Source organism: Pipistrellus kuhlii, unplaced genomic scaffold, assembly GCF_014108245.1.
Source record: "Pipistrellus kuhlii isolate mPipKuh1 unplaced genomic scaffold, mPipKuh1.p scaffold_m20_p_2, whole genome shotgun sequence".
Taxonomy (NCBI): Eukaryota; Metazoa; Chordata; class Mammalia; order Chiroptera; family Vespertilionidae; genus Pipistrellus; species Pipistrellus kuhlii.
This window is the reverse complement of record NW_023425515.1, coordinates 73401103-73427347: the sequence shown is the minus strand read 5'-3', so window position 1 is coordinate 73427347 and position 26245 is coordinate 73401103. Positions and strand designations below refer to the sequence as shown.

Here is a 26245-nt window from a genome sequence, read left to right as displayed (position 1 = left end):
AGAAGGCAGCTGATCAGTGTTCTGCTCTCACATCAATGTTTGCCCTCCTCTCTTCCTCTGCCTTCCACTCTCTTTGAAAATCAATAAACTATTCTTGTATATACATACATATATATCAGTAAGAAAGCATCTTTCTATTACACATCTACACAAAATGAGTGTGAGATAGCAATAAAATTGAATGTAAGTTATTTTTCACTAGCAAATAGAAATGTTCTTTTAATTTTAATGCAACTCTGTTCTTCTCATAGATATTAACTCCAGACATTTATTGGTTCCTCTTCTGAAAACTAACATCCAGAGCATAAAATACTTTCCTGTGGTGCATTCATTTGTTAAATAATGCTTTGGACGTGGCCGGGTGCCCAAAGAGCCCACTCAGAAATAAAATACATTCACACTGCTTCCAAATGTTTTCCTCTCCACATATGTCATGTCAGGAGCTGCCGTTCCTCTCACACTGTCGCTGTATCCAAGATGCCGTAATCACTCACTGCCACTAGCGGAACATTTTTAGCAAACTGCCCAAATTTACATCCAAGCCAATATTTAAAATGTAATAAAAGCATGCATGCTAAGTGAACCAGTAATCCGACAGGACAAGAGCCTGAAATTGTTTTGGAACTAGCTCTGAAGAACACATTAATAGTGTTTCCAACAGGGACTAACACCTGCTGGCTCTCTTTTTTCTCTTTATAAAATCCTTGAGTTTCCTTCCACAATTTCCATGGGACAGGCATCACTCGGGTCCTCGTTTTGAACTCAGTGTAATGGCCAGCAAGCAGCCTAATGGTGAACAGTCGTAAAAATGGTGACGTGGCAGGGGCCGTAACACCCTCACTGGAGACACTATTTCACACATTCTTGATGTCCAGTTCATGTGGCTTAAGAGCAATAAAACCGGGCTTCTTTGAGTCTGTTCTCATTTTCTCCCTTATTATCAGGAATGAGTGTTCCTTCAGGTCACACCAGAAAGTTAAATGAATATGGACCTAAAGGATATCAAGCTTTAAAAAGAAAGTGACAGCTTCAGTAAGAAGTTAAAAGTAACAGTAAACTGGATAATGCCTGACTCTTTCCAAGCCCATTACACGTTTGTGATTTTACTTGAAAATAGAGCCCAGCACACTGTTACTGGTTTGGTTTAGGCCAGCGATTTTCAGCCTTTTTCATCTCATGGCACACATAATGTATTACCAAAATTCTGCAGCAGAATATATACTAGTATTTTTGCTGATCTGACAAAAAAAAACAGGTATAATTTTTATTCATTCACATCAGACGGGTATTGTGTTGGCTGTTGTTATATTTTTATTTGACAACCTAAGGGAAAAGAGGTCAGGGTCCCTGACCAAATAGTCAGGTACTGCATGTTGTAAAACTTCTCGCTGCACGCTGGTGGCAGTCGCTGCTTCAGGCCATAGGTGGATTTGCTGGCTCACATCTGGGAGAGCGAGCCCACGGAGAACGGATGCTGAGTTAGTGTCTCCCCTCACAGAATGCCATCTATGTTTCTGTGCCTCCCTTTTCCCTTGCGCTTAGAGTTCAGATCACTCTGCCCTCAATATCTTCTTAAATATGTAAATGAGAGGGCACATATGCAAAACAAAAAAAATGAAGGAGAGGATATGTGTGGAGTTTCGGTGTCTGGCTGTTAGTGTCCATCTATCTGTCTGTCAAAGAGCGTGAGCTAGTAAGAGTGGCGGTTATGCTACAATATTATGACTCTAATGTTATTTTTACTAACTTGCTAAACCGGTTGCACAAATGCTGTCATTTCACCTTAGAAGTTGCTATCAGAACCATGAATAGCATTGTCTTGAGGAAGGAAGACATAGGTGTGCTTTATAGTTCTTTTTTAAAAGTTACCTCTGGCCTCTGTCTAAACATGACCAACAGACCTGTCCTTGATCTGGATTCATAATTTGTGCTCCCAATTTATTTTCAAGACCAATCAAATTTCAAAATGGTAATCACCAAACTAAATTATCCTGTCATCTGATCTGCATCGTATAGATGCCAAGTGAGTACCTTTTTCTGACCTGAAAAAAGCTAACAGAACTTGGAAAGCAGTTTAAATATCTTAGCCTTAAATGAGAAATGCTTGGTATGCATTAACACATTTGTTTATGGCTAGCACTGCCAAGGCTGTTATCAATATCCGGAAATGAAACTCAATCCAGAACACTCCCTTTCATAATCTGTGTCTGAGGCAGCAGCAAGGTGATGTACCTGACAGCAGGATTCGTGCTAACAACGCATGCCGGGCTGGTCCATGGCAGCCTTGGAAAAGGACAAAGAGCAGGCCGACTGCCTCGTGACCTCTTTATCAAGTGAGCTGAAGGAACAATCCTCCCTTTAATAATGTGACAGATAAACCCATCGCTCATAAATATTAACTACAGAGCACACTTTGGCTGTGGTGCTGAACAGATCCAGCTCCCAAGCACATTAATAAATGCTGCTTAACAGCTCCTTAGCTGACTCCTTGGCACCTGAGGTGTAAAAGCATTTTTTACAGAGCATGGAGCTTAAAAGTCTGATCTCAGAAAGTAAAGGCTGGTCCTGACTGGTTGGGCTCTGTGGATAGAGCATCAGCCTGCAGACTCAAGGGTCCCAGGTTCAACTCCAGTCAAGGGCATGTACTTTGGTTGTGGGCACATCCCCAGTAGGGGGTATGTAGGAGGCAGCTGGTCAATGTTTCTAGCTCTCTATCCCTCTCCCTTCCTCTCTGTAAAAAATAAATTTTATATATACAATATATCAATGAGAGAGAAACATCCCCTACTGGGGATGTGCCCTCAACCAATGTACATGCCCTTGACTGGAGTCGAAGCTGGGACCTTTCAGTCCACAGACCAATGCTCTATCCACTGAGCCAAACCGGTTTTGGCTATATATATTTTTTATTTTTTTATTTTTTAAAAATATATTTTATTGATTTTTTACAGAGAGGATGAGAGAGGGACAGAGAGCTAGAAACATCAATGAGAGAGAATCATCGATCAGCTGCCAATATATATATATATATATATATATATATATATATATATATATATATATATTTATTTTTTTTTTTTTTTTTTTTTTTTTAAGTAAAAACTGGGTAGGAATCCACTGACCAAGGTCCTGTGTGGTGGCTTAGTTGGGAAGACATACTTTTCAAGTTTCTTTCACCCCTTCACCACTTCTTAGATAAAGGAACTCTAGAAATTCAGAAATTTTAGAATTTTGGTCTGTTTCTGGTTATTGAATTGGCTGTTTATAAGCATTTAAAGGGGAAAGTCATAAGTTGGATGGTAGTCATTATACACAGTTTTGAGGGTAGGGTATTTATTTATGTTAGATTATACATGGTCTTAAAAGTTCTAACATTGAGAAAACTAAAGTCTAAAGTCAAACTGCCTTTGAACTATTTATATAAAGATCATCTTATTTCAACTTAATAAATATTACATTGAGCTCTGGGACGGCTGCATACAGGAGAACAAGATGTGTATCGCTCATCTCTGTTCTTACTAGACCACAGCAAGGGGAGAAGACACACATGTAAGCCCTAAGTCACCAGCTGGCAGCCCACAGGCAGTCCTCTAAGAGGGGTTTTATTTTAAAACATTTGAATTCATTGTTCTTAGAATGTTTACCTTTCAGTTTGACCTAATGCCTTTGTCACCAACCTGATATACTTATTTACTGCACCTGATGGGCCCCTAAAGGTTTTTAAGTTTGGTATCACAAAGTGATAAACAAACACTGTACCTATGGTAGTGTTCTACCTTTATTATAGCAGCTAAAATTATACAGAAGCACAGAGGAGGGAATATCAGATTTTCCCAGGTATGTTGGTCATATTTAGACAGAGGCCAGAGACCAGGCAGGAGAAATATCATAAAGTCTTGGAGACATGAAATAGTAGGTCAACTTTAGGAAATTAAGATGTGGAAGAAGGAGAAGTATTTATTCCTCATTTATTGAACACTACTGTCAGCCACTAATAGACTCCTCATATATGATCCACAACAATATGTGATATGTATATTATTAGCTCTATCTTTCTATTGTAAAAAATTGAGTGTCAGAGTAGGTAAATAGTGAATGGTAGAGTCAGAATTCAAAGTTTTGCCTGGCCTCAAATTTCGGCATTTTCACTAGTAAACATGATGGGAGTATTAGCAAATTGCCAATTTATTTAAAACACTTTTTTTGGTAATGAAGGTTCCAAGTCTCACTGAATCTAAAGATAGGTAAGACCACTGTGTATAACCCACATTTGGGGAAAATAGGGGTTCAAAGTAGCCAATGAAATAAAAATTACACTGTAAACTTTTAGAGCTTAAATAAATTTTAGGAGAGTTCTAGTCCACATTAATTATTTTATAGATAAGAAAACTCAGCTATTTAAAAGGTTTGCCTTTCAAATGTCAAAGAACCTCTATTATAAATGTAAATTAAAATATATTATTCAATAAATGTTTTATTCTTTTTGTTTTTTGTTGTTGTTAATCCTTACCTGAGGATATTTTTTCATTGATTTTTTTTATTTTAGAGTGGAAGGGAGGGGAGAAAGAGAGAGAGAGAGAGAGAGAGAGAGAGAGAGAGAGAGAGAGAGAGAGACAGAGAGAGACAGGGACAGAGAGAGACAGAGACAGAGAGAGAGAGATACATCAGTGTGAGAAAGACACGTTGATTGCTTGCCTCCTGCACATGCCCCGACCAGGGCTAAGTATCAAACCTGCAACCCAGATACCAGCCTTTGACCAGGAATCAAACCTGAGACTCTCCCATGCACCAGCTGTTACTCTAACCACTGAGGGACAAATGTTTTATCCTAATTCAATTTTAAAAGATTTTAATTCTCTTTGTTAATGCTCTAGTTTTAAAAATAATTTATAGCAATAATAATTTTATTATGCAATTTTAAAAATAACTTGGGAGGAGGAGAAAACAAAAAATAGCTCTGGAAAAGCTGAAAATTTCTTTTTAGCACTAAAGAAATAGCTCATAAAAATTTAGCCATGAAACAGCCCATTTTACTTCAATACTTTTATGATGACCTCCTGAAAAACAGCAGGATAAGAAATCTAAAAAGTTAATATTGCAGTGACCTGAAGGATTTAAAAAAAATAAAAAACAAAACAGTAATGGTTCCATGAACTTTAATTGTATTTGGTGATGAAGAATATGCCTTTTAGCTATGCAGGTAGCTACAGAGGAAAATACTAACTTAATTGTAGGCATATTTTGATTTATAAGAATTTAGGAAATGAATAAAATTCTATAATTGCATTTTTGGCTTAGTTCAGTTAGAATCATTTCCTGAAAATAAAAGTGTCACATTTAAATTTTTTTTTACTTCTTTTTTTTGTACTAGAAATGTGGATCATGGTACTAAGTAAACAAAACAAACAAAAAAAAACACACAAAACAACAACAGGTGTCTCAATAAATATTTACTGAGTAAATGAATAAATCAATGGATGGATAAAAGGCTGAATGAATTACTCATGAGTACAATAGTTCACATTCTAAGCCTAATAGCAAATTAGCTGCCTTCTAGTCATTAGAAAGTGGCTCTGGTCTGGGAAATATTTGAACAGGCAGAGTACTTCCTTAGATTCTAGCAAGATATTTGCTTAAGGAACCATTTGTCACTTTCATTCAATCATGTATTTACTCACTTAGCCAACTTGCATTCACTGAAACCCCACTCTGCACACCTCTGACCAAGTTAGAAGAGACCATGTCAGGCTTCCAGCTGGCCCACCTCAAATCTCAATGAGCAGGAATATTTTCTCTACCAAACTAGACAGAGCGGCAGTTTTCCTGGACTCCATGTTATTATGTAACAAGACCCAAAATGGAGGTCTCCATGGAGTAAAAGACGCACTTTCCCAATGCCTTACATGAAAATGGCCTATATATATAACCTTTATTGTTGAGAATATTACATATGTCTCCTTTCTCCCATTACCCTCTCTAAAACCCCCCAGCCCTCACCACCCCATTGTTTGTGTCCAGGGGTTATTCATATACGCATACAAGTTCATTGGTTGATCTCTTCCCACACACCCTGCACTGTCTTCTCTTTGAGGTTCAATAGTCTGTTCCTGCTTCTATGACTCTAGGTCTATTTTTCATCATCAGTTTATTTGGTTCCTTAGATTCCACATATGAGTGAGATCATGTGATACTTATCTTTCTCTGACTGGCTTATTTTACTCTGCATAATGGTCTCTACTTCCATCCATGCTATTGCAAATGGTAAGAGTTATATCTTTTTTTATTGCCCCATATTATTCCATTATGTAAATATATCATAGATTTTTATCCACTCATCTGCTGATGGGCACTTGGGCTGTTTACAAATCTTAGCTACTGTAAATTGTGCTGCTATCAACAGAAGGGTGCATATGTCCTTTCTGATTGGTGTTTCTAGCTTCTTGGGATATATTCCTATGAGTGGGATTACTGGGTCAAATGGGAGTTCCATTTTTAGTTTTTTGAGGAAACTCCATACTGTTTCCACAGTGACTACACCAGTATGCATTCCCACCAGCAGTGCAAAAGGGTTCCCTTTCTCCACAATCTCTCCAACACTTGTCAGTTGATTTGTTGATAGTCATTCTGGCAAGTATGAGGTGATCTCCCACTGTCATTTTGATTTGCATCTCTCGGATGATTAGTGACTGAGCATTTTTCATATGTCTCTTGGATTTCTGTATGTCCACTTTGGAGAGGTGTCTATTTAGGTCCTTTGCCTGTTTTTTAATTGGATTGTTTATCTTCCTTTGTTAAGTTCTATGAGTTCCCCCACTTTGGATATTAACCCTTCATCAGATGTATCATTGGCAAATATGTTCTCCCATGTAGTGGGGTCTCTTTTTATTTTGATGATGGTTTCTTTTGCAGTGAAGAAGCTTTTTATTTTCATGTAGTTCCATTTGTTTATTTTCTCCTTAGTTTCCATTGTCCTAGGACCATGGTCAGCAAACTGCGACTCGAGAGCCACATGCGGCCCTTTGGCCCCTTGAGTGTGGCTCTTTTACAAAATACCACATGTGGGCATGCACGTAGAGTGTGATTGAAACTTCGTGGCCCATGTTATTATGTAACAAGACCCAAAATGGAGAAGTCGGTTTTCGGCTCTCAAAAGAAATTTCAATCCTTTTCCTGTTGATATGTGGCTCTGTTAACTAATGTGTTTGCCGACCACTGCCCTAGGAGATGTATAAGTAAACATATTGCGGCAAGAGATGTCTGAAATTTGGGGTCCTATGATTTCTTCTAGGACTTTTATGGTTTCAGGACTTACATTTAGATCCTTTCTCCATTTTGAGTCTATTCCTGTGAATGGTGTAAATTGGTGTCTAGTTTCATTTTTTTGCATGTATCTGTCCAATTTTCCCAACACCTTTTATTGAAGAGACTGTCTCTGCTCCAACGCTCTTGCCTCCTTTGTCAAATTGAGCACAGTGGCTTGGGTCAATTTCTGGGTTCTCTGTTCTGTTCCATTGATCTATATGCTTGTTCTTGTGCCAGTACCAGGTTGTTTTGAATACAGTGGCTTTGTAGTAAAACTTGATATCTGATATTCCTCCAACTTTGTTCCTCTTTCTCAATATTGCTGCAGCTATTCTGAGTCTTTTTTGGTTCCATATAAATTTTTGGAGAATTTGTTCTAGGTCTGTGAAATATGCCATCAGTATTTTAATAGGTATTGCATTGAATCTCTATATTGCTTTGGGTTCTTACGGCTGTTAGTCTTCCTCACTAGAGATGTAACTATTAGAGCCGAGGCTTGATCCACTATCATGGAAAACTAGAAAGCATAGGCTCAACCAAACATAATAGGATTGTGGTTTCCTTCTCTCAGTGGAGGAAAGAATAGTATAAAGCTATAAATTATTGTAACAAAACTAGGAGAGAGAGAGAGAGAGAGAGAGAGAGAGAGAGAGAGAGAGAGAGAGAGAGAGAGAAGACAGAAAACCTGAGATAACACAAGAAACTGAGGGAAACACACAGTCTGACAAAAAAAAAAAAAAGTCAAGTTAAATCCAATTTATCTATGTGATAGGTAGATAGATAAATTGGTGGGGAAAGAAAAAAGAGCAAAAATGATATCACGAAAACAAAACAAAAAAAAAGGTAAGAGAGAAAAGAAAAATAAGAAAAAATATATGGGCAGAAAACTACATAACAAGCAAATAAACAAAAAACAAAAAAAAAATGCAAACAAATGCCCAGGAAAAGGGAGGAGACAGGATCTGCAGAGGCAGAGCTTAGATACATAAAGTAAGGTTAAGGAATTAAATGAATAGGGGAAGAACCCTGGTTAAGTATAGAAAAGGCAGAAAGAAAATGAGTGGGTAAGAAAAAAAGGAAAAATAAAATAAGAATAAGAAAATAAAAATAAATAAAAAGATAAACAAAAATTTGTTTTAATTTATCTATTCATTTATCTTCTATTGTTGGAAAATGGAGAAAAAAGAACAGGTCAGCTGGTTTAGTGAGTGAAACTAATTAAACAATTAGGAGAAGAGGAGAGCAAGAGAGGAGAGAAAAAAAAAAGCATAAAAAATAATTGACTAGCTAAGAAAGAGAAAGGAGAAGGCTGCTTGGAGCAGGAGGAAGGAAATTAGATATATTAATAAGCCAACAGAGACTACAATAATAACGCATCAGTAAAGTAGATAAAGAAGATGAATTTTTAGAAAGGGTAAAAAGAAAGGAAAGAGAAAAACTAAAGTGGGGACAGGAGAAGAGAGAACAGGATGAAAGAGGGAGAAGTGAGGAAGAAAAGGGTGTAAAATATAAAAAAAATAGGATAAAATAAAATAACAAAAACATAAAAATAGAATGAAGAAAAAATAATACAATAAAATAAAATAAAATAATCCTTTTTTAACAAAATAAAAGTGAAGTGTTGTTCACTTCAGCCAGGTGTTAATGCCCCTGGGGGCTGGTTTAAGACCCCACTCTTCCTTTCAGTCTGCCACTTCTGTTTCCTGTTAGGGAGTCAGCACCGTGTTGAAGTTCCATCCACCTTTCCTCTGTTTTAGTCTCCACAGCCTTGGATGCAAGTAGGCAGGACCAAGCTGCCCACTTTGCCTGTCTGCCTGCTGTCAGTCTTAATCTCTCAAGTGTCTGTTTCTGACAGGGCTATAGGTGGGAGTGGTGCCATATAACTTTCTGGTACTGAACAGCCCCTCTGCCACCCAGTCCCTGAGGGCTCTTTGGGGCTTCTCAGAGTCTTTTTGTCCTTTATGCAGCTCAAGTGGTGGGCTGGGTGTGGCTGTATTTGCTATCTTGAGACTGCTGGGAGGGCTGGCTCTTCAGGAGAAAAATGGCTGCTTAGGTTTGCAGGGTCAGGAATGTCTTAGTGATAGATTCCTCGTCACCTCTCCCCGATCCACTCTCCTCCTCAGCCTCTCCCCAGACTCCACAAGTCCATACCTGGACTTGGACCACAGCCTCGGTGAGTGTTTGTATTTGAAAGTTCCTATGAACTGAGTTTAGCAAAGAAAAGCAAAGACAAAACAGAGACAAAGCAACCACAGGACTGCGAGGTCCCCCCTCTCTATCCCCAGCCCTCCTTCCCCCACCGCAGGCCCAGCTCGGCAGCTCTTCAGGCTGCCTCTCTGGGGCAGCCTCGTGCAGCTGTGACTTAGAGCTAGACTCCCAACCAGCAGCAGCCCCGTGGACTTCCTTTCCACTGTCGGCTGTTCCGTCTGTCCCCAAGGGACGCAGGCTTGGTGCAGTGCAGCTTCCTTCTGACCCCCTTGGTCTGGTGGTCACATGTCTCTCCTGCCCAGATCCCCAATCCTGCTGTTCTCCAGGCGTCCTCTGTCCTTCCCGGCTGTGAATTGTCTCACCAGCTGTGTCTACTTTGTCAATTCCAGGTGGATGTTATTTGATTAGTTGTTCCTTCTGTCTGCTCTAGGATGAGGTTCAGGACATGTCTGCCTATTCGGCCACCATCTTTCCTCTCCCCCAAGATCCTTTACTCTTGTACTATGTTTCTCAGGAGATGTTACTAACATTTTGAGAGAGGATTTTCCTTGTGCAGGTAACATATCACTTTTTACAATACTTTTAGTATCCATCCTGACCCTTACCCACCAAACAGCAGTAATGCCTTTCCCCACTCACAATGTTCCCTAAGGAGCATGAAGAGCCACTGAGCTAATGAGAGACAGATAAATCACTGACCCAGGCACCCAGTGACTTACATCAAATTACCTTGTGCCATTAGTTAATAGTGTCTATTATTCATCTGATATCTGTAACTGTTGTAAATGTTATGAGAGTGGGATTGCCATACTTAGCAAGTAAAAACTCAGAATGCCCAGCTATCTGGCAGCTCTATATTACTGTAGAAACAATGCAAATGCTAATGTTACATTTCATTCTCTCTTTACCCCACTGACTCGGGATCGCCAGCAAACTGGAAACTCAAGTATTTGGGATTTAGAAAAATGTGTTAATTGATACATCTTCTATTATAAGCTTGTAATGGCTAAAGGAATATTCTCATCATATAAAAATCTAATTTTTAATAACAAATAATTAGTCTATTGAATGTAACTAAAAACAAAATACTCATGGAAATTTATATTTCTCCTGCTACAGATATTAGACACTAGAGGCTTAGTGCATGAAATTATGTGCACTTGGAGACGGGGATCCCTCAGCCTTGCCTGTGCCCTCATGCAGTCCAGTACCCCTCAGCAGACATCCCTCTCACAGTCCGGGACCCCTCACTCCTTACTGCCCACCTGCAGCGGAGGAGAGAGAGGCTCCCATCACTGCCACTGCACTCGCCAGCCATGAGTACAGCTTCTGGCTGAGCAGTGCTCCCCATGTGGGAGCACCCTGGGCAGCAGGGGGCAGCTCCTGAGTTGAACATCTTCCCCCTGGTGGTCAATGCGTGTCATAGCAACCAGTTGTTCCACTGTTCAGTCGATTTGCATATTAGGATTTTATTATATAGGATTGTATATTCTTCAGCTATAATGTACTTAAGAAAAAAGCCAAAGATAGTCAGCAATTTAAGCAATAGGGGAAGCCAGACTCAAATAATTTCATATCAAATCTGAAAGGTTCATGATCTTCATTTCTTGTGGAATAAGAAGAGATAAGGGGATTATGACAAAGAATAATTTCAATTTTCCTGATTGAATTGGGAAAACTTAGACCTCTAATATTTTCATACAATCTCTGTTGACATGACTGACATTAAGGAGAAAAATGATAAGGCATTATTATCACATAATATGATATTTCAGCTGAAAATATACTCATGTACACCAGTTTTCTGCTTGTTTGTTTCAGATTTTTTTAAAAAGTGATAATTCCGTAAGAAAGATATGCCACAATGAATGAAATAGCTTTTAACCCATAGTAAAGAAACATAGAAAAGCCATTATGGTTGATGCAGCAAGTTTAGGAGAATGAAAGTTGTTATTAAATATGACAGGCTGTCACGACCAAAAAAAAAAAAAAGTAATTGATGCAAACATAGAAATAAAATTATATTTGTAGTTAGCTCCTTTCAAGGAGTTAAAATAATGGAAATCTTTTCTAAGTTAACAGTTTGGAATAACATTGGCAAAAACAGCAAAACCTCAGATTAGAAATCTCTAAATGTGAAGCATATTAACATTATTTAGAGTCACTGCTCCACATGCTTTTGTTTTTCTTCACATTTCCTTTAAAATAATTACATTTATATCCCCTTTGGTTTCCTGTGCATGATTATGTTATTCTTTTTCTCTGTGACTTAGTATTTTGAACCAGGCTTCCTATTACTTGGCTTCAATAAATCCATAATAAGCTAAAATTGGATTATTTTTGCTTTTCGCACCACATAATAAAATCTGAATTTCCTGTAATTATTTTCCCTGTTGTAAAATCACCATTTCTTTTATGACTTTAAATAAGAATGTTGTATAAATATATGCTATTATGATCTCCACCTGGTACTCAGGGAAGCACCTTCATTAGGAACATTTTCTCAGAAAGCGATGAGGCATTGCACACGGACACATATTAACTTTGTGCTCGGTGATAAATATCCCATCCGTAACAAAGGAGAAATTAGTTTCACTGTTAGTGGAAAGTTGCCCCAGAGCAATGTCTGGCCTCCCTCTTGCCACTTTTGCCACACCTCCTAAGGCTTAAGGGACTTCATCCCTGCTGGACAATTTTACTAAAGCCCCATGAAATCAACAACAAAGCCAGTTTACTCAGAGTACGTGATTTTCTTTCAGTGGTTTCTTTAATCCAGTGTACAATGCATAAGACTCCCCCATTAAAACGTTCTTTGTAACTTTGATCTTTCCTAAAAACATCTCTAAAGATCTAAGAAATGCTGGCCTTTAATACCAAGTGTCTCCATAGAAGCAAGATTCATAGTGTATGGTATACCAGATCCCTATAATCCTGGTCTAATTTCAAAGCCTCAAATTTTGACTTAAAAAGGTTGCAAAATTTGTATCAAGAAACAGAGTGAAGTCTCTTAAAAAAAAAAAAAGAGAGAGAGAGAGAGAGAGAGAGAGAGAGAGAGAGAGAGAGAGAGAGAGAGAGAGAGAGAGAACTTGTCCTAGCTGGTTTGGCTCAGTGGAAAGAGCATCAGCCTGTGGACTAAAGGGTCCCAGGTTTGATTCAGGTCAAGGGCACATGGCAGGATTGTGGGCTCAATCCCCAGTAGGGGTTGTGCAAGAGGCAGCTGCTCAATGATTCTTTCTTATCATTGATGTTACTATCTCCCTCTCCCTTCCCCTCTGAAATCAATAAAAACATAGTTAGAAAAAAATAAAAATAAGGAACTTGCTAAATCTGAGCTTGTGGGAAGAGAGATCTTAGGTCTCCACATACAAAAACTGCTGGGCTCAAATGAAATGCATTTCTTACAACAACCAGCATAACTTACTTTGGGGCATTATTTTGCTTTAAACTTAGATATACCGTATCTTCCCAGTGCTGCCCACGCACTGGTAATGCATATATACTGAATTTACTTCTGAGTGATTTTAGTGGCTTTAAGGTCATTGAAACACCAACATAATAATCCTACTACAATTCCAGAGTGCAAGGTTTCTAATTCATATTCGGACGTGAGAAATCTCCCAAAGAGGAAGTGGCTCCGTATTTGTTTTTTATCTATAGTGGAAGTTTTGTGTCCTGGGAGTCTGTCAGCTACCTGATATCACTTTCCCTTTAAAGTAGGCCTCAGTTTGCTGGTCTGTAAAATGAGAATTTTTTGACTGGATGATTTCTTAAATCCTTCTTTGCTCTGACATTCTTTGATTCTATGATTCATTATATAATTTTATGAATAAATTTCCAAGAAATTTACTTTATTTTTTGCTTCACAACTGCCTTCCCCAAAATGGAAAGGCATGTGGTTCTACCTTTGCAAACTCTGATGTCTTATCCCAAATAGAAAAGTGTAACAAATTAAGAGTGGTGTATGTTGGTTTTCTTCCCACTCTTTCAAAAACATGTGTACTTACTGCCACGTAAGAAAGTTTTTCTTATTTGAAGCACTGAAACTAACATATCAAAATTAAAGCACTGTTCCTTCTACTGGGCACTATTGTGGCTATTTCCACATATCTGTAATCTGAATTCTGCAGGCAGACAACATCAGTAATGTGCATTTATATCCTTTTGGTCAAATGTAGGTTTAGAACATTTATTTTAGTATTCTGATGCTTCTAAAAGCTCTTTAATTATAACTAGTTAAAATAGTTTTCTTTTTAAAGCACTAGGTTGATCTTTTAAAAATTTATGAAAATGTATTTTTTTCCTTTTAATTTCATAGCTTCCTTGTAAGGTTTGATGGGTTTGCTGATTATAGGTTTTATCCCAGTTAAATGATCAACAACTTTTCCACAAAGAAGATTTTGATGAATGTCAATTTTTGATCTTTTAAAAGGGTCCTTCCCGGCCATTGGGATGGAGACGTTTTGCCCCAACTTCCTGAGGGCCGGGTTTCTGAGCAGCATCCAGGCTCCGACACCAGTGGCAGCGGGCGGGTCTCTGCCCCCCAGGCTCCCGGCTGGTATGTATTTCAGGTGAAATTTCCTGCCGTCATAGACAGCAGGAGGACTGTGCTCACAGTTGATAGATCCACAATAAAATAAATACATATTTCTAAAGTACATTGTTGAGAGAAATGCAAGTGACTTTGTTTAAATGCAGGAATCACATTTATGGTAACCAGTGCTGTGGAAATGGTAAGAAGTAGAAGGAAGATCTGTATGTAACCTGAGCACCTCAAAAGCACAGGGCTGACATTTAAAAATGCAAGTTTTAAATTTAATAAGCCAGTTTGTGGATTATCTGTGGTATCTTTATAATCAAAATTGTGTGTTCTCTATCATTTTGTAAAATATCCAGCTGCCTTCCTCCCTTGTACCTGGAGAATGCAAACCTACTTTATATTTTATATGTGTCTTAACAAAACAGCACTAAGATTGAGTCTTGGAGTTTTTAAATCATAATTCTTCTTTTTGTCATAATTAGTAATTATGCTACAAATTATGGTGATGACACCAATGCATTCGGGAGAGCTGGCCCAGCCACCAGTATACTGGGAACATTTAAAAAGACTGGGAAATCCAGTAGAAACAAAATCCCAACATGAACATTTCTTAGTAAAATTATACCAACAAAGTCCAAGATTATTGTATTGATAGTTTTCTTTTGTCTTTTATTTACACTTGCCTACTTAATTAAAACATACAAGGAGTTACAAACTATAAATAAGCTTTGATGCCATTTGGTTTTATCATTGTATAATTACTGACATGATTGGAGACGTCATGACCATCAATGCCACACTAATAGATTAAGAACCAAAAATGTATGTGAATTCAAAATTAGCAATTTTAATTCTCATGAGTGTTTGCCACGTTTTTCTCTCCCTAGAAACAAAAAGGATATCAAGTGCACATTTTTTGTCGTTGTTGCAAACATAAAAATGTACCTTTCATAAATATCATTAATATCTCAGTTATTAGAATTAAGAGATGAATGGATTATCTATATTTTAATGGCTTAATTCTTGACTCTTGATAAAAGATCTTGGTGGATTTAGGTATGTGTGGCCGAAATGACATAACAAAGTTTGGTAGTGACTTAAATTATTCAACATCACTGATAAAAAATAATAACAATAACCCTTGTTTAGCCACTGAGAATAATAGAAGCCAGACAAGGTTTCTGTAACACATGCACAGAAACAACTTTCTTGAGAGAGATCGAAGAGAACACTGTAGCACTCCATTCCTCTAGGCTTTACGCCAAATTTGCCTCTAGCTTTCATGGGAGAGAAAACTCAGTTCAATTTTCATGACTTAAAATATAAATCAGGTGTAACAAAATTGCTTCATAAAAAGTTTATAGATCTAAACTTGTTTCTGTTCCCTCAAACCGAAATTAACTCAACTCACTTCTCTTTAGTTTATGTAACTCTGATAAGGGATCCGTGGAAATTTCTCTCCCACTTTCAGTAATGATTGCTGTGATTTCCAAGGTAGTTTTTATCCTCTTCCATTCAGCTATACTTGTTTCCCAAGAATTTTCTTTATAATTTTGTGCAAAGAGGAAGGAAGCCATAATCATGGGTTTTTATTGTTTCATATTAAAAAGAAGAAAAAAAAAGCTAAAGTATTTCTGTGCCACAGGGTAGCTGAGCTGATGGCCCTTGCAGTCAGTTTGAGGGCAGGAAGCAGTTCCTCCCTTGACCGATAGCCTGGCACTGCAAACAGCTGGCCAAAGGTCGATGTCCTCGGGGCAGTAATTAATTTGCTTTCCACCAGTTGGCTGTATGTTGCAATACTTCGAAGGTCCCTGAAGACTTCTGCTGTGTCCTTCAAAGAATCACAAAACCTGTCCTAGTGGTGATGATAATTTAGCTCTCATTACTACGTTAATCAGATTTAAATGAGATCCATGTCTTATATAAACTCATTTCTTTATATTCATGTCACACTGCACTATCAAGGAGCCATATTTTATAGCACTTATTTTTACATTAACTACAATAATAGAATTATTTAATAGTGGGACCATAAAGCAATGTAAATATAAATTTGAAGCAATGTAAATATAAATAATATTGGTACCATAAAACAAAGGTCCATAAAAAAATATAAATATAAATAATATGGGACCATAAAACAATATAAATAATTGACAACTGTTACATAAATACTAATTTTAGGCGTAAAATTAGTATTTATGTAACAGTTGTCAATTATTTACATTGTTTATATTTGGTTCTCTTTATCCAACGGTTTTGCATCTATGGACTCAACAAACCTCAGTTGGAAAATATTTGAGAAAAGAAATTCCAGAAAGTTCCAAAAAGCAAAACTTGAAAATATTTGAGAAAAATAATTCCCAAAAGTTCCAAAAAGCAAAACTTGCCACACACCAAGCATTATACTGAATTCATGCAAATGAAATTATGCGTGAGCATACCCTACTGTAACTTATATGCTATATAGGTTATATGCAAATGCAACCCATTGTATATAAGGGACTTCAGCATCCTTGGATTTGGGTATCCCGGTTGGAGGGAAGGACCTAGAATTAACCTAGTGTGGATACCTAGGGACTAGAAAGACCTGGTATAAAGGCTTATTATTCTTAGTTTCAAATCAAGAAAAACACCAGGATATAATTGGCTGACAGTTGAATAGCAAGTACCTATCTAATAAGGAGAGCTAATTGACCATCACATCTTCACAATGATGGCGGCACCCACAGCCACAAGATGGTGCTGCCCAGTCCTCTCACCGCCCCAGGGCTGGCCCAAGGAGCAGGCAAGCCTTGGATGGCAGCTGCCCAGCCACCAAAGGCTGCCTGAGGCTCAGATAACCAGGGCCGGCCGAGGCTTGCACTGCCAGCAGTGGCAGCAGCAGAGATGTGATGGGGCATCACCTTTCCCTGATCACCGGGTCACTTCCCGCTCCTGAGGGCTCCTGGACTGTGAGAGGGGGCAGGCCAGGCTGAGGGAACCCCCTCCAATGCATAAATTTTCGTGCACCGGGCCTCTAGTATTCATATATTTAATTCAATGTCTTTCATATAGTAGTCACCTAATGAAGTAAGAAAATTACAGGAGAGAAGAAAAAGGGAGAGCAAAGGTTGGAAGAGAGGGGAGAAGACAAGAAAAAGAAGGAGATGGGGAAATGAAGGAGAAATTAAAATGGCATAACTGAAATTAGGATTTTTACTATCAAAGTCTTTCCTACTATATTCCTCCCTATTAAAGTCAAATTCTACTCCTTGAGAAGAATGAATATGGCTATTCTAAATATATTATCAGGCATATACTCTAAGCTTGCGCTCTTTACTATATCTAGTTTTTTTAATTTAATTCTATAATCTAACCATTCTCAGAAGTGGGATAGAACATTTTAATATGCCATTGACTATTCATTCTACACACAATCTTTGACTAGTAGCTCACCTCATGGCAGACTCTGCCTCTATCATAATCTTTTATATTATAGAGGGTTCCACATGCTTAGCATACATAAATGAAAGCAGAATAATAAATTTTATTTCATGAGAAATAAAATTATGCAATGAAAATAATGGAGTAATAATGGAAATTTCATTGATTTTTCTCTGTCACTTTACAATAAATATCTGACATCATATGATATCTTAAATTTACATCAGATCCAAACATTACTGTCTCAAAAACTAAACTTATTTATAAAATATCAAAGAGTATTTATTATCTGACAATTGCTTAGAAAATACTATCCTAGGTTGAATACAATTTGGATCAACAAAATTAGCTTGAATTTTTCTGTCATTTTTTTCTGTCATTTGTAGGAGTCTGGAAAAATAATATTTTTTATTAATGAAGTCTATATACATAGATTCTAGGCCAAACTGAAACATATACCTAAACTAACAAGCTTTGTTGACTATAATTGAAGGTGTGAAAGAGAAAACAATAAAAACAATGACATGTAGGATTTAGAAATGGATTAATTCTGAAAAAAAGGAAAATCAGTGTTGAAGATCTTCCTACAATTTCCTTTGTGGTTAATCTTAAAAGCTCTCAGTTATGGAAGGACTGTTCTTCAAAAGCCCCATCTCGGCTTCCTGCCTGTGCTTTACATACAGTACAATAGAGTATGTAACACCTCCTTTGACATTTTTACCTGAGCTGCTTTTTGTTGCATGGCATGTGTTAAGTTCAAAGTGAATGGCAAAGATGGAATAAATAGTTGATTTCATCTTTTTTCCCTGCCTCTTACTGCCTTGGCAAAGCCATGATTCTCCTCTGTCTACTCTGAATGAAATAGCAGCAGAAATATGAACACATGGGATTCAAAAATGAGATTTCATAATTAATAATGAAGTTTAATATTATTTAATTCTTTACCCTTTGGAAAGAGATTTGGATGAACCTTGAACTCCAATAGCCAGACATTTTAATATCCTTATAACTTTCCCCTGACTAGCAATGTTAGGAAATGAATTCATAATTCAGTTGTCTATAAACCACTAACAGATCCATCTTAGATCATATCTATAGCAAAGGACTTACAATGTTGAGCCAATAATAAAATGTCTTCAATGTCCATTAACAATCATTATCAGAGTCTTCTTTTTATAGTTCATGTGAAATCCTGTCTATACGGAGTCAGAGCAAATGTTGCACTCCTTATTCTCAAGGCAAATAAAATTTTCATTCATAAGACATACATTTTAAATGTTAGAAATAAGCCAGGAATGACAAATAGGGTTAAAACTGCTGAGAACCTAGGATCTAGTGAACATGATATTATCAGGTTTTGATGCATATAGAGGACTGCAGAAAAGCAGTAACAGAAATATAGAAGACTAGGTGGCAGACTTTGGAGGAATGTTCAACGAGTTAAGGAAAATTGGCATGAACTCAATATGTCAAGGGAAATCAGTGGAAAAGTATATACCTTTTAAATACAATCAAACTGCAGTACAGAAAAATTGAAGCAAACCATTTTATTTCTTCATATGTTCAGGCATTCTAAAAAAAAAAAAAGTCAGTATCTTTGTTTTAGGTTCACAATTTGACATTTCAAAATTAAACACTTTTGACAAGACAGTTTCTGTTGACCACAGTTCTCCTGAGGATGGTTATTCTTTTCATGTTTTTGCAATATTTATGACAACTTACCTATTTTATATTTAACAATATATTGTTGTAACAAATATGCATACCATATAAGAAACAATGGTTTACTGTTTTTAGAAAGAGATCTTCAGGGAGAAGGTGTGTATTTTACACATTTCTGCAGTTGAGAATGTTGCCTATTACTCTGAATGAGGTATATGTGGATGTGTGAGTCTGTGTGTGCCTAATTAAACCAAAAGGAAGACTGGATTAAATTTGCAATGTAAAATCCTGAATAAATGATTCAAATGTAAATTGTGGTAAAAAGAAAAGCCTTCGTCTGGATTCCTCACTCCTGGCTTCTTTATTTCTTGTTATTTGTGTGATTTCAAGCCCCAATAGGTCCCTTGTACCCACTGGCCAGTTCTCCCCTAGAGAGCTCCCCTTTTGCAGTTTGAGCAGCTGCAGACTGCAGTAGGAAACCCTGGAGAACCACAATGATTAGAAAACTAGATTGGGGATCTGGGGCAGGTCTGGGCAGAAGACCAACATTATTCTATTCAGGACTCAAGAGAGGCTAGAGAAGAGTCACTGATAATACAATAAGAGAACACACTAGCCAACAGAAGCAAAAGGAAGGGGACATGAATGAGTGTACTTAGTCATACCGTCATAAGCAATCCCTTTAAAATATTTGCAACACTGTTAGTTATAGGCTAGGCACTCACTTAAGGACGTGTTTGGGGATATATGGATAGCTTCCAAAACCAGCACGAGAGAGGCTGGTCAGGTCATGTCCAGTCAATTTTGCACTCAGTGAGTTCCAAAAAGCATGTAGATCATCTTTTGGTTCTTGGCTTACTTGAGGAGACATACACAGAAGGTTAGAAAATAAAATTATTTTCTTAAGACAACATGAAAATACCATTTGGAATAAGAAAAGTCAGGATGGGAATATCTACAAAACTGAAGGTATAATTTGAACCCTCAATTCCATTTATAAAAACTTTAATGCAGGGTTTTATGAGTTAAGAATTCCTGTGGTCCTGATGTTGAAGCCCGGGTCATGAACTCAGATTCCTTATGGATTATGCTTTCTTTATTAGCCTAAAATAACAAACTATCTTTCCCCAAGAAAAAAGGACATGAAAATCTTAAAAGAGCCTTTGTTTAATCTCCCAGTATTTACTAGTTCATTTTATTTCTCTAGTATCAGATTTTTAAAGCAGGTTTGGCCTTTGGCCTTAGCTATGCCTTCTTACTAACATAAATGCTTCTATCTTATTATCATATGACTCCTTTCTAAATGTTTGTGTAGAATTTCAGGTTTCTGGAACCCTGAAATCTATAAGTGGAGAATCATCTCGGGTTCTTAAAAAAGTCAATGTTCTACATATAAAATTATATTTAACTGACATAGTGAGCAGCAGCATCTTTATGTAAGCCTGGCAGTGCATTAAAAAGAAAAACATACAGAGCTGCAGGATGCATTTGATAGCAAGGTCTTGAACATTTACAAAGAGAATTTTTTTTCTGCCAAAAAGACATGAAAAATCTTAAAAGAGCCTTTGAGTAATCTCCCAGTTTTTCCTAGTTCTTTTCACCTCTCTATTTTCAGATTCTTTAAATAGGTTAACCTTTGGCCTTAGCTCTGCTTTTCTTACTAGTACAAGTGCTTCTTTTATCTTACTATCATTTGAATAAGTTTAAATCTTAACAATCTGGATTTTATATATATGACTGCTCAAATTCTCAGTTGAGAACATATCTATCCGAGATACTCTTGCATTATTATTATGAATTGTGACACCCATTTTGATCCTAGTCAAAGAAACTATCATTCAATAATTTTTTTCTCACAAAGAAATATTCCAAAAAAAACTGTACACAGCTTGCTGAATTAGCTGAGCCTCCATGTGAATCAGCGTTTAATCTTTTGCTGGCAGGGATAACTGTGTTATTGTTTTGGCTTTAGTTGGAAACATGACAAGAACTATCTGCTCAAATGCTTCTTCCTCTTCGGAGAGCCCCCCTGATTCCCACAGGGCAGCGTGCATGCCCTGGTGAGCTGCTGGGCCACTTAAGAACATAGGTAAGGTGGGGATAGACCAGTGGTCGGCAAACTCATTAGTCAACAGAGCCAAATATCAACAGTACAATAACTGAAATTTCTTTTGAGATCCAAAACCGACTTTTGCGCATGGGCCACAAAGTTTCAATCGCACTGTATGTGCACGCCCACACGTGGTATTTTTTGGAAGAGCCACACTCAAGGGGCCAAAGAGCCGCATGTGGCTCACAAGCCACAGTTTGCCAACCACTGGGATAGACCAACCCTGTTACAAAAGTTTCATCTCAGCGTTCCTTCTTTTACTTTGTAGAACAAAGCACAGTGGAAGTCGCCCTGTGGGACAATGTTGTCTTCTCAGAGTTCTGTTCACAGAGGTCTTACAGGGGTGTATTTAGCAAAATTGGATTAAAAAATAAAAATGATACCTCTTCATGAGGCCTTATGTACAACGGCTGTAAACAGCAGCATCCTTGGTAGTGTACGCAACCTGTTGCTAGTGTTCCTTAAGGAACCTTGGATTCAGCCCTTTCTGATGGACACTCATGTCTGAACTCATGCTACCCTCAAACTAGGCTCCAAAATGGTGTGCAGGGTGCCTTTAGAAAGCCCAAGGCACAGTGGCTAGAATCCACATTGGCCAAGTCATCCTGTCCATCCGCACCAAGCTGCAGAACAAGGAGCATGTGATTGAGGCCCTACTCAGAGCCAAGTGCAAGTTCCCTGGCCACCAGAAGATCCACATCTAGAAGAAGTAGGGCTTTACTAAATTTAATGAGGATGAGTTTGAAGACATGGTGGCCGAGAAGCGCCTTATCCCAGATGGCAGTGGGTCAAATACTTCCCTAATCGTGGTCCCCTGGACAGATAGCGAGCCCTGCACTTATAAGTCTCTGTGCTGCCCCCACCTTACACCCACCAATCAATCAACTTTCCATCCAAAAAAAAAAAATTATACTTCTTATAAGAGTTGCAGGGGAAAAAAATAACATTTTCATGGAAGGAAAAAAAAAGGAAAGTGATAAGCATTTTAATTTACATCAGATATATGACTCTTTTAATTGATATCATATATATGACTCACTTAACAAATGTTTTCTTCATAAAAGTATCTCACCATACACATCTATGTAGTTAATATACATTCAATATATCCTGTTTAGAGGTTTTTTATTTTTAAATTTTCTTTTGATCAGTGAATGTTACAAAAAGCTATAAAAGCTAAATATTTGATCATTTCTACAACCATAAACACTTTTGAAGCCAGAAGTAGTGCAGAGCATTTGAAACACTTCTTTCTAGAAAATCTGATACATTTACTCTTTCCCTAAAGCTTTAGAACTCTTTTCTAAAACATTCAGGAATGTGTGGTCCTTGGTCAGGTAGCTCAGTTGGTTAGAGCCATGTCCTGAGACTGCAAGGTTGTAGGTTCAAACCCAGTTAGGGTACATACAAGAATCAACCAATGAATACACAAATCAATGTTTCTTTCTCTTCCTTCCTCTCTTCTCTAAAAATCAATTTTAAAAAACATTCAGGGTACATTAATACTTTTCCTAATGTCTTTCCCACGGGATTTGCAGAAACATATCAAATGCTACTCCTAAATGTTCTCATATATGCCTTTTACAATTGAAATATGAACTGGTAAAGGAAATTTAATGCGATTATTATAAGCTGATGTTGGGACATAAGGGAACAAAATCTAAAGGTTTTCAGCAAATTTCCTTGTTACATATTTCCTGTTTATGCAGAATACTATAGGGCTCTGAAGGGCAGGGGGGAGAATACAGTATTAAAAGCCTAGAACTTCTCAAGGACAAAACAAATTTGGGAGCAACACAGTGCTTTTTCATGATGTGTTTTTATATGAGGCACTGAGATTTAGGATGAAACTTTATGTTCTCCAGATTACTGATGGAGACCTATTTTGGGGAATAACAAGATGTGGTCAAGCATTCAGACTCAGGAGCCGGATCATCTTGCTTCAAGCCCAAACTCTGCCAATTGCTCATTGTGTGACTGGACAAGTTGTCTGAACTCTCAGTACATTGGTAATCTTATCTGTTAAACTGAACTAGTAATTATACTCAGCACAGCGGTTGGTATGAAGACCAAATGAGTTAGCACAACAGTGCATAGGACATTGAAGAACTTGTTTTTAAAGTCAGTTACTATTGCATCTGTACTGATTTAAACATGGCATTTATTTTTAAATTATCTGTCCTGGCCGGTGTTCACAGTGGTTAGAGCATCAGCCCAAGCACTGAGTGGTCTCAGGTTCAATTTCCAGTCAAGAGGGCACATACCTGGGTTACAAGTTAGCTCCCTGTCCCTGGTCAGGGCTCATGTTGGAAAGCAACCAACCTATGTCTCTTCTCTCTCTCTCTCTCTCTCTCTCTCTCTCTCTCTCTCTCTCTCTCTCTCTCTCCCCCCCCCCCTCCACTTTCACCCACCCTTCCACTCTCTCTGAAAAGCAATGGAAAAAATATCCTCGGGTGAGGATTAAAAAAAAATTATCTACACAAAATGTTTTTACAGGAAGAAATCAAGAACAAAGACAGCATAAAATTATTTGACATGAGTTTAATTTGGTTTTGAACTTAGACTTTAGATAGTTTTTCAAGTCATGACAATTCGCTAATGTGTTTTGTTCATTGCCACATAATGATAATTAAACTATTAATTATTATATAATCAGTTACATCTTTCATAATAATTGGAAAGCAGAAAGTCACAAATCAAATAATTTCAAAATGTTTTTAATTTTATCATCATCATATTACTTTTATAAATATGGATGTAGCACAAAATCAAGAAAACCATTTTTAAAAATGCATGTGTTATTAAAATTTTGCAATATGATCAGTGTCTTATAGTGAAGACACATTCCAACATCAGGCATCCTTGGCAATGACTTTCTTTGTCAGTGAGACACTTCTAATTAAGAAGAAATCTTTTGCCCAGATGGTGGTTTCAGTAAGAAGAGAGACAGCACTGACTGTCAGTGGAGTAACGAAAACAGTGGCATGCTCCTGCTCTCTGGGCCTGGCAGGAAAAGCATGTTTGGTTTCTGTAGCCTCACACCTGCTAGTCACTCTAGAACAAATCTAAGAAAGACTCGTATTTTCATAATGCAAATCACTCCTCCTAACTTCTGCTAAGCTGTTTTATCACCAAATAAAATAATTTATTCTTCAGCATTTCTCCAAGGACATTTGAATAACCTTTAAGTTTAAAAAAAAAAAAGCCAAATAAAGAAGTTATGAGAATCAAATCAATATAGTTATATAGATTTAGGGGTTTGGAATAGCTCTCCAGTTAAAATCAGTTCCAGATTTATCCTAAAACCTGTTGTTACAGGTACAAATCTGTACATAGAGTACAGAAGACACAGCATAGCTTGTTAGATAAAGTAAGAACCTACTTCCTTAAAAACTATGTATTATAGTATGTTATTTATAATAATAAAATAGCATTTTGATTATTTTACTCTAAGAAAAAAACATCTTATACATTAAAATAATTTCAAACCTGTCAATTTCAGGTGTATAGGATTTAAAATGACCTTTATGATCATCAAAAAAAGCTCCCAATGGCCTGGCCAGCACAGCTTAGTGGCTGAACATCAACCTATGAACGAGGAGGTCACAGTTTGATTCCCAGTAGGGGCATATGCCCCAGGTTAGGGGCTTGAACTGGGGAGTGTAGGAGGCAGCCAGTCAGTGATTCTCTCTCATCATTGATGGTTCTGTCTCTCTCTCCCTCTCTTTTCCTCTTTGGGATCAACAAAAATATATTATTTTTTAAAAGCTCCTAAATATATTGACCTTAGTCATTTTTAGTAATGAACCTTTTTAACTCTGAAAGCCACTTTTTAGCTTAGAATTCATCAAAGTAAGATGTAACATACCCATTTATCCATTAATTCTTTAAGCTGTTATTGGGTGATTTAATATTTAGAATCAGGCACTATTCTCTGTATTTTAAAACATCTCATTTAATCTTATACTTCAGGCAATGAAGGAGGTATTAATTCACCTCCTATTATTATGTATGTTATTTATAATATGCAATATACAAATGGGGAATATACAGCATACAAATGGGGAGACCGAGGAAGTGAGAAGATAACTGAGTTTACTTGCCCAAGGTGGAAAAAAGTCTTCAGTATCCTGCTATCTGTCTCCAATTCCTCAACTAGCTGCACTGAGTACACAAGGAAAAAGAGAACTGAACACCCAGTTTGTTTGAGACATGAGAATTTCAGTGCTAAAATCTGGAATTTACTATATCAGCTAAAATGTAACTAGCAGTCATTTTTACTTTGCTACATAAGATATAAAAGAATGTGCATGTCCATCCTGTACTATAGTAAAATATGGAAATTATTCATTTGTATAAAACTATTTTTTTCTGCAGAGTAAACAAATATAATAAGAAGAGGAAGCAGATAATGGTGCATACACAGGAAAGAAAGTAAAAGCACAGCAACATTTCTGAGTGCCAACTATTGCCAAACACTGTACTAATTACATGTTTTCTCACTAAGCCTTTAAAATTTCATATGCAGTATGTAATAAATAGTACCTTCATTTTATACACACAAAGACTGAGAGAACTAAAATAACTTGCCCAAGATCATGCACTAGTAGGCATCAGAACTAAAATCTGAATTCTGCTTTTTCTTCAAAACCATATATTTTACAATGCAAATAATTTAGAAGGTATTAATTTGTCACTCAATTATTTCAGTATCTCTTTCTTGGTCTAAAATTATTCTCAGAGGACACCTTTATGTATGTGTTTCTTCTGGTATTTCATTCAAAAAATATAATTGACTACCTACTCTGTGATGAATGGTGAATTTTCAGAGGATAATTAAGTACCAGTCTGAGCTCAACCACACTTTAGAGTGGAAGACACCGACCTGCTTAACATCAACACCACGCTGTCAGTGATATAAAATTGTTTGGTTACGATGTAAAAGGAGGAGAAAGTAAACAATCAAGTCTTTCTAAAAGGGAAAGTATTCATGGTAGAAT

The 26245-nt window shown here is 37.1% G+C and overlaps 1 protein-coding gene and 1 non-coding gene across 3 annotated transcripts in view; both read left to right on the top strand.

The window, feature by feature from the left end:
• The window catches only part of EPHA6 (EPH receptor A6), an 874394-nt gene that overhangs the window by 675482 nt on the left and 172667 nt on the right, over positions 1-26245 (top strand). For both annotated transcript variants that reach the window (XM_036445896.2, XM_045584048.1), the window contains one exon: positions 13940-14065. In XM_036445896.2, the coding sequence (XP_036301789.1) occupies positions 13940-14065 (126 nt within the window). The remainder of the gene's footprint in view (positions 1-13939; positions 14066-26245) is intronic.
• On the top strand, positions 21604-21728 carry LOC118725092. The gene has a single exon (XR_004989839.1). It is a non-coding gene; the product is annotated as a small nucleolar RNA SNORA70 (small nucleolar RNA).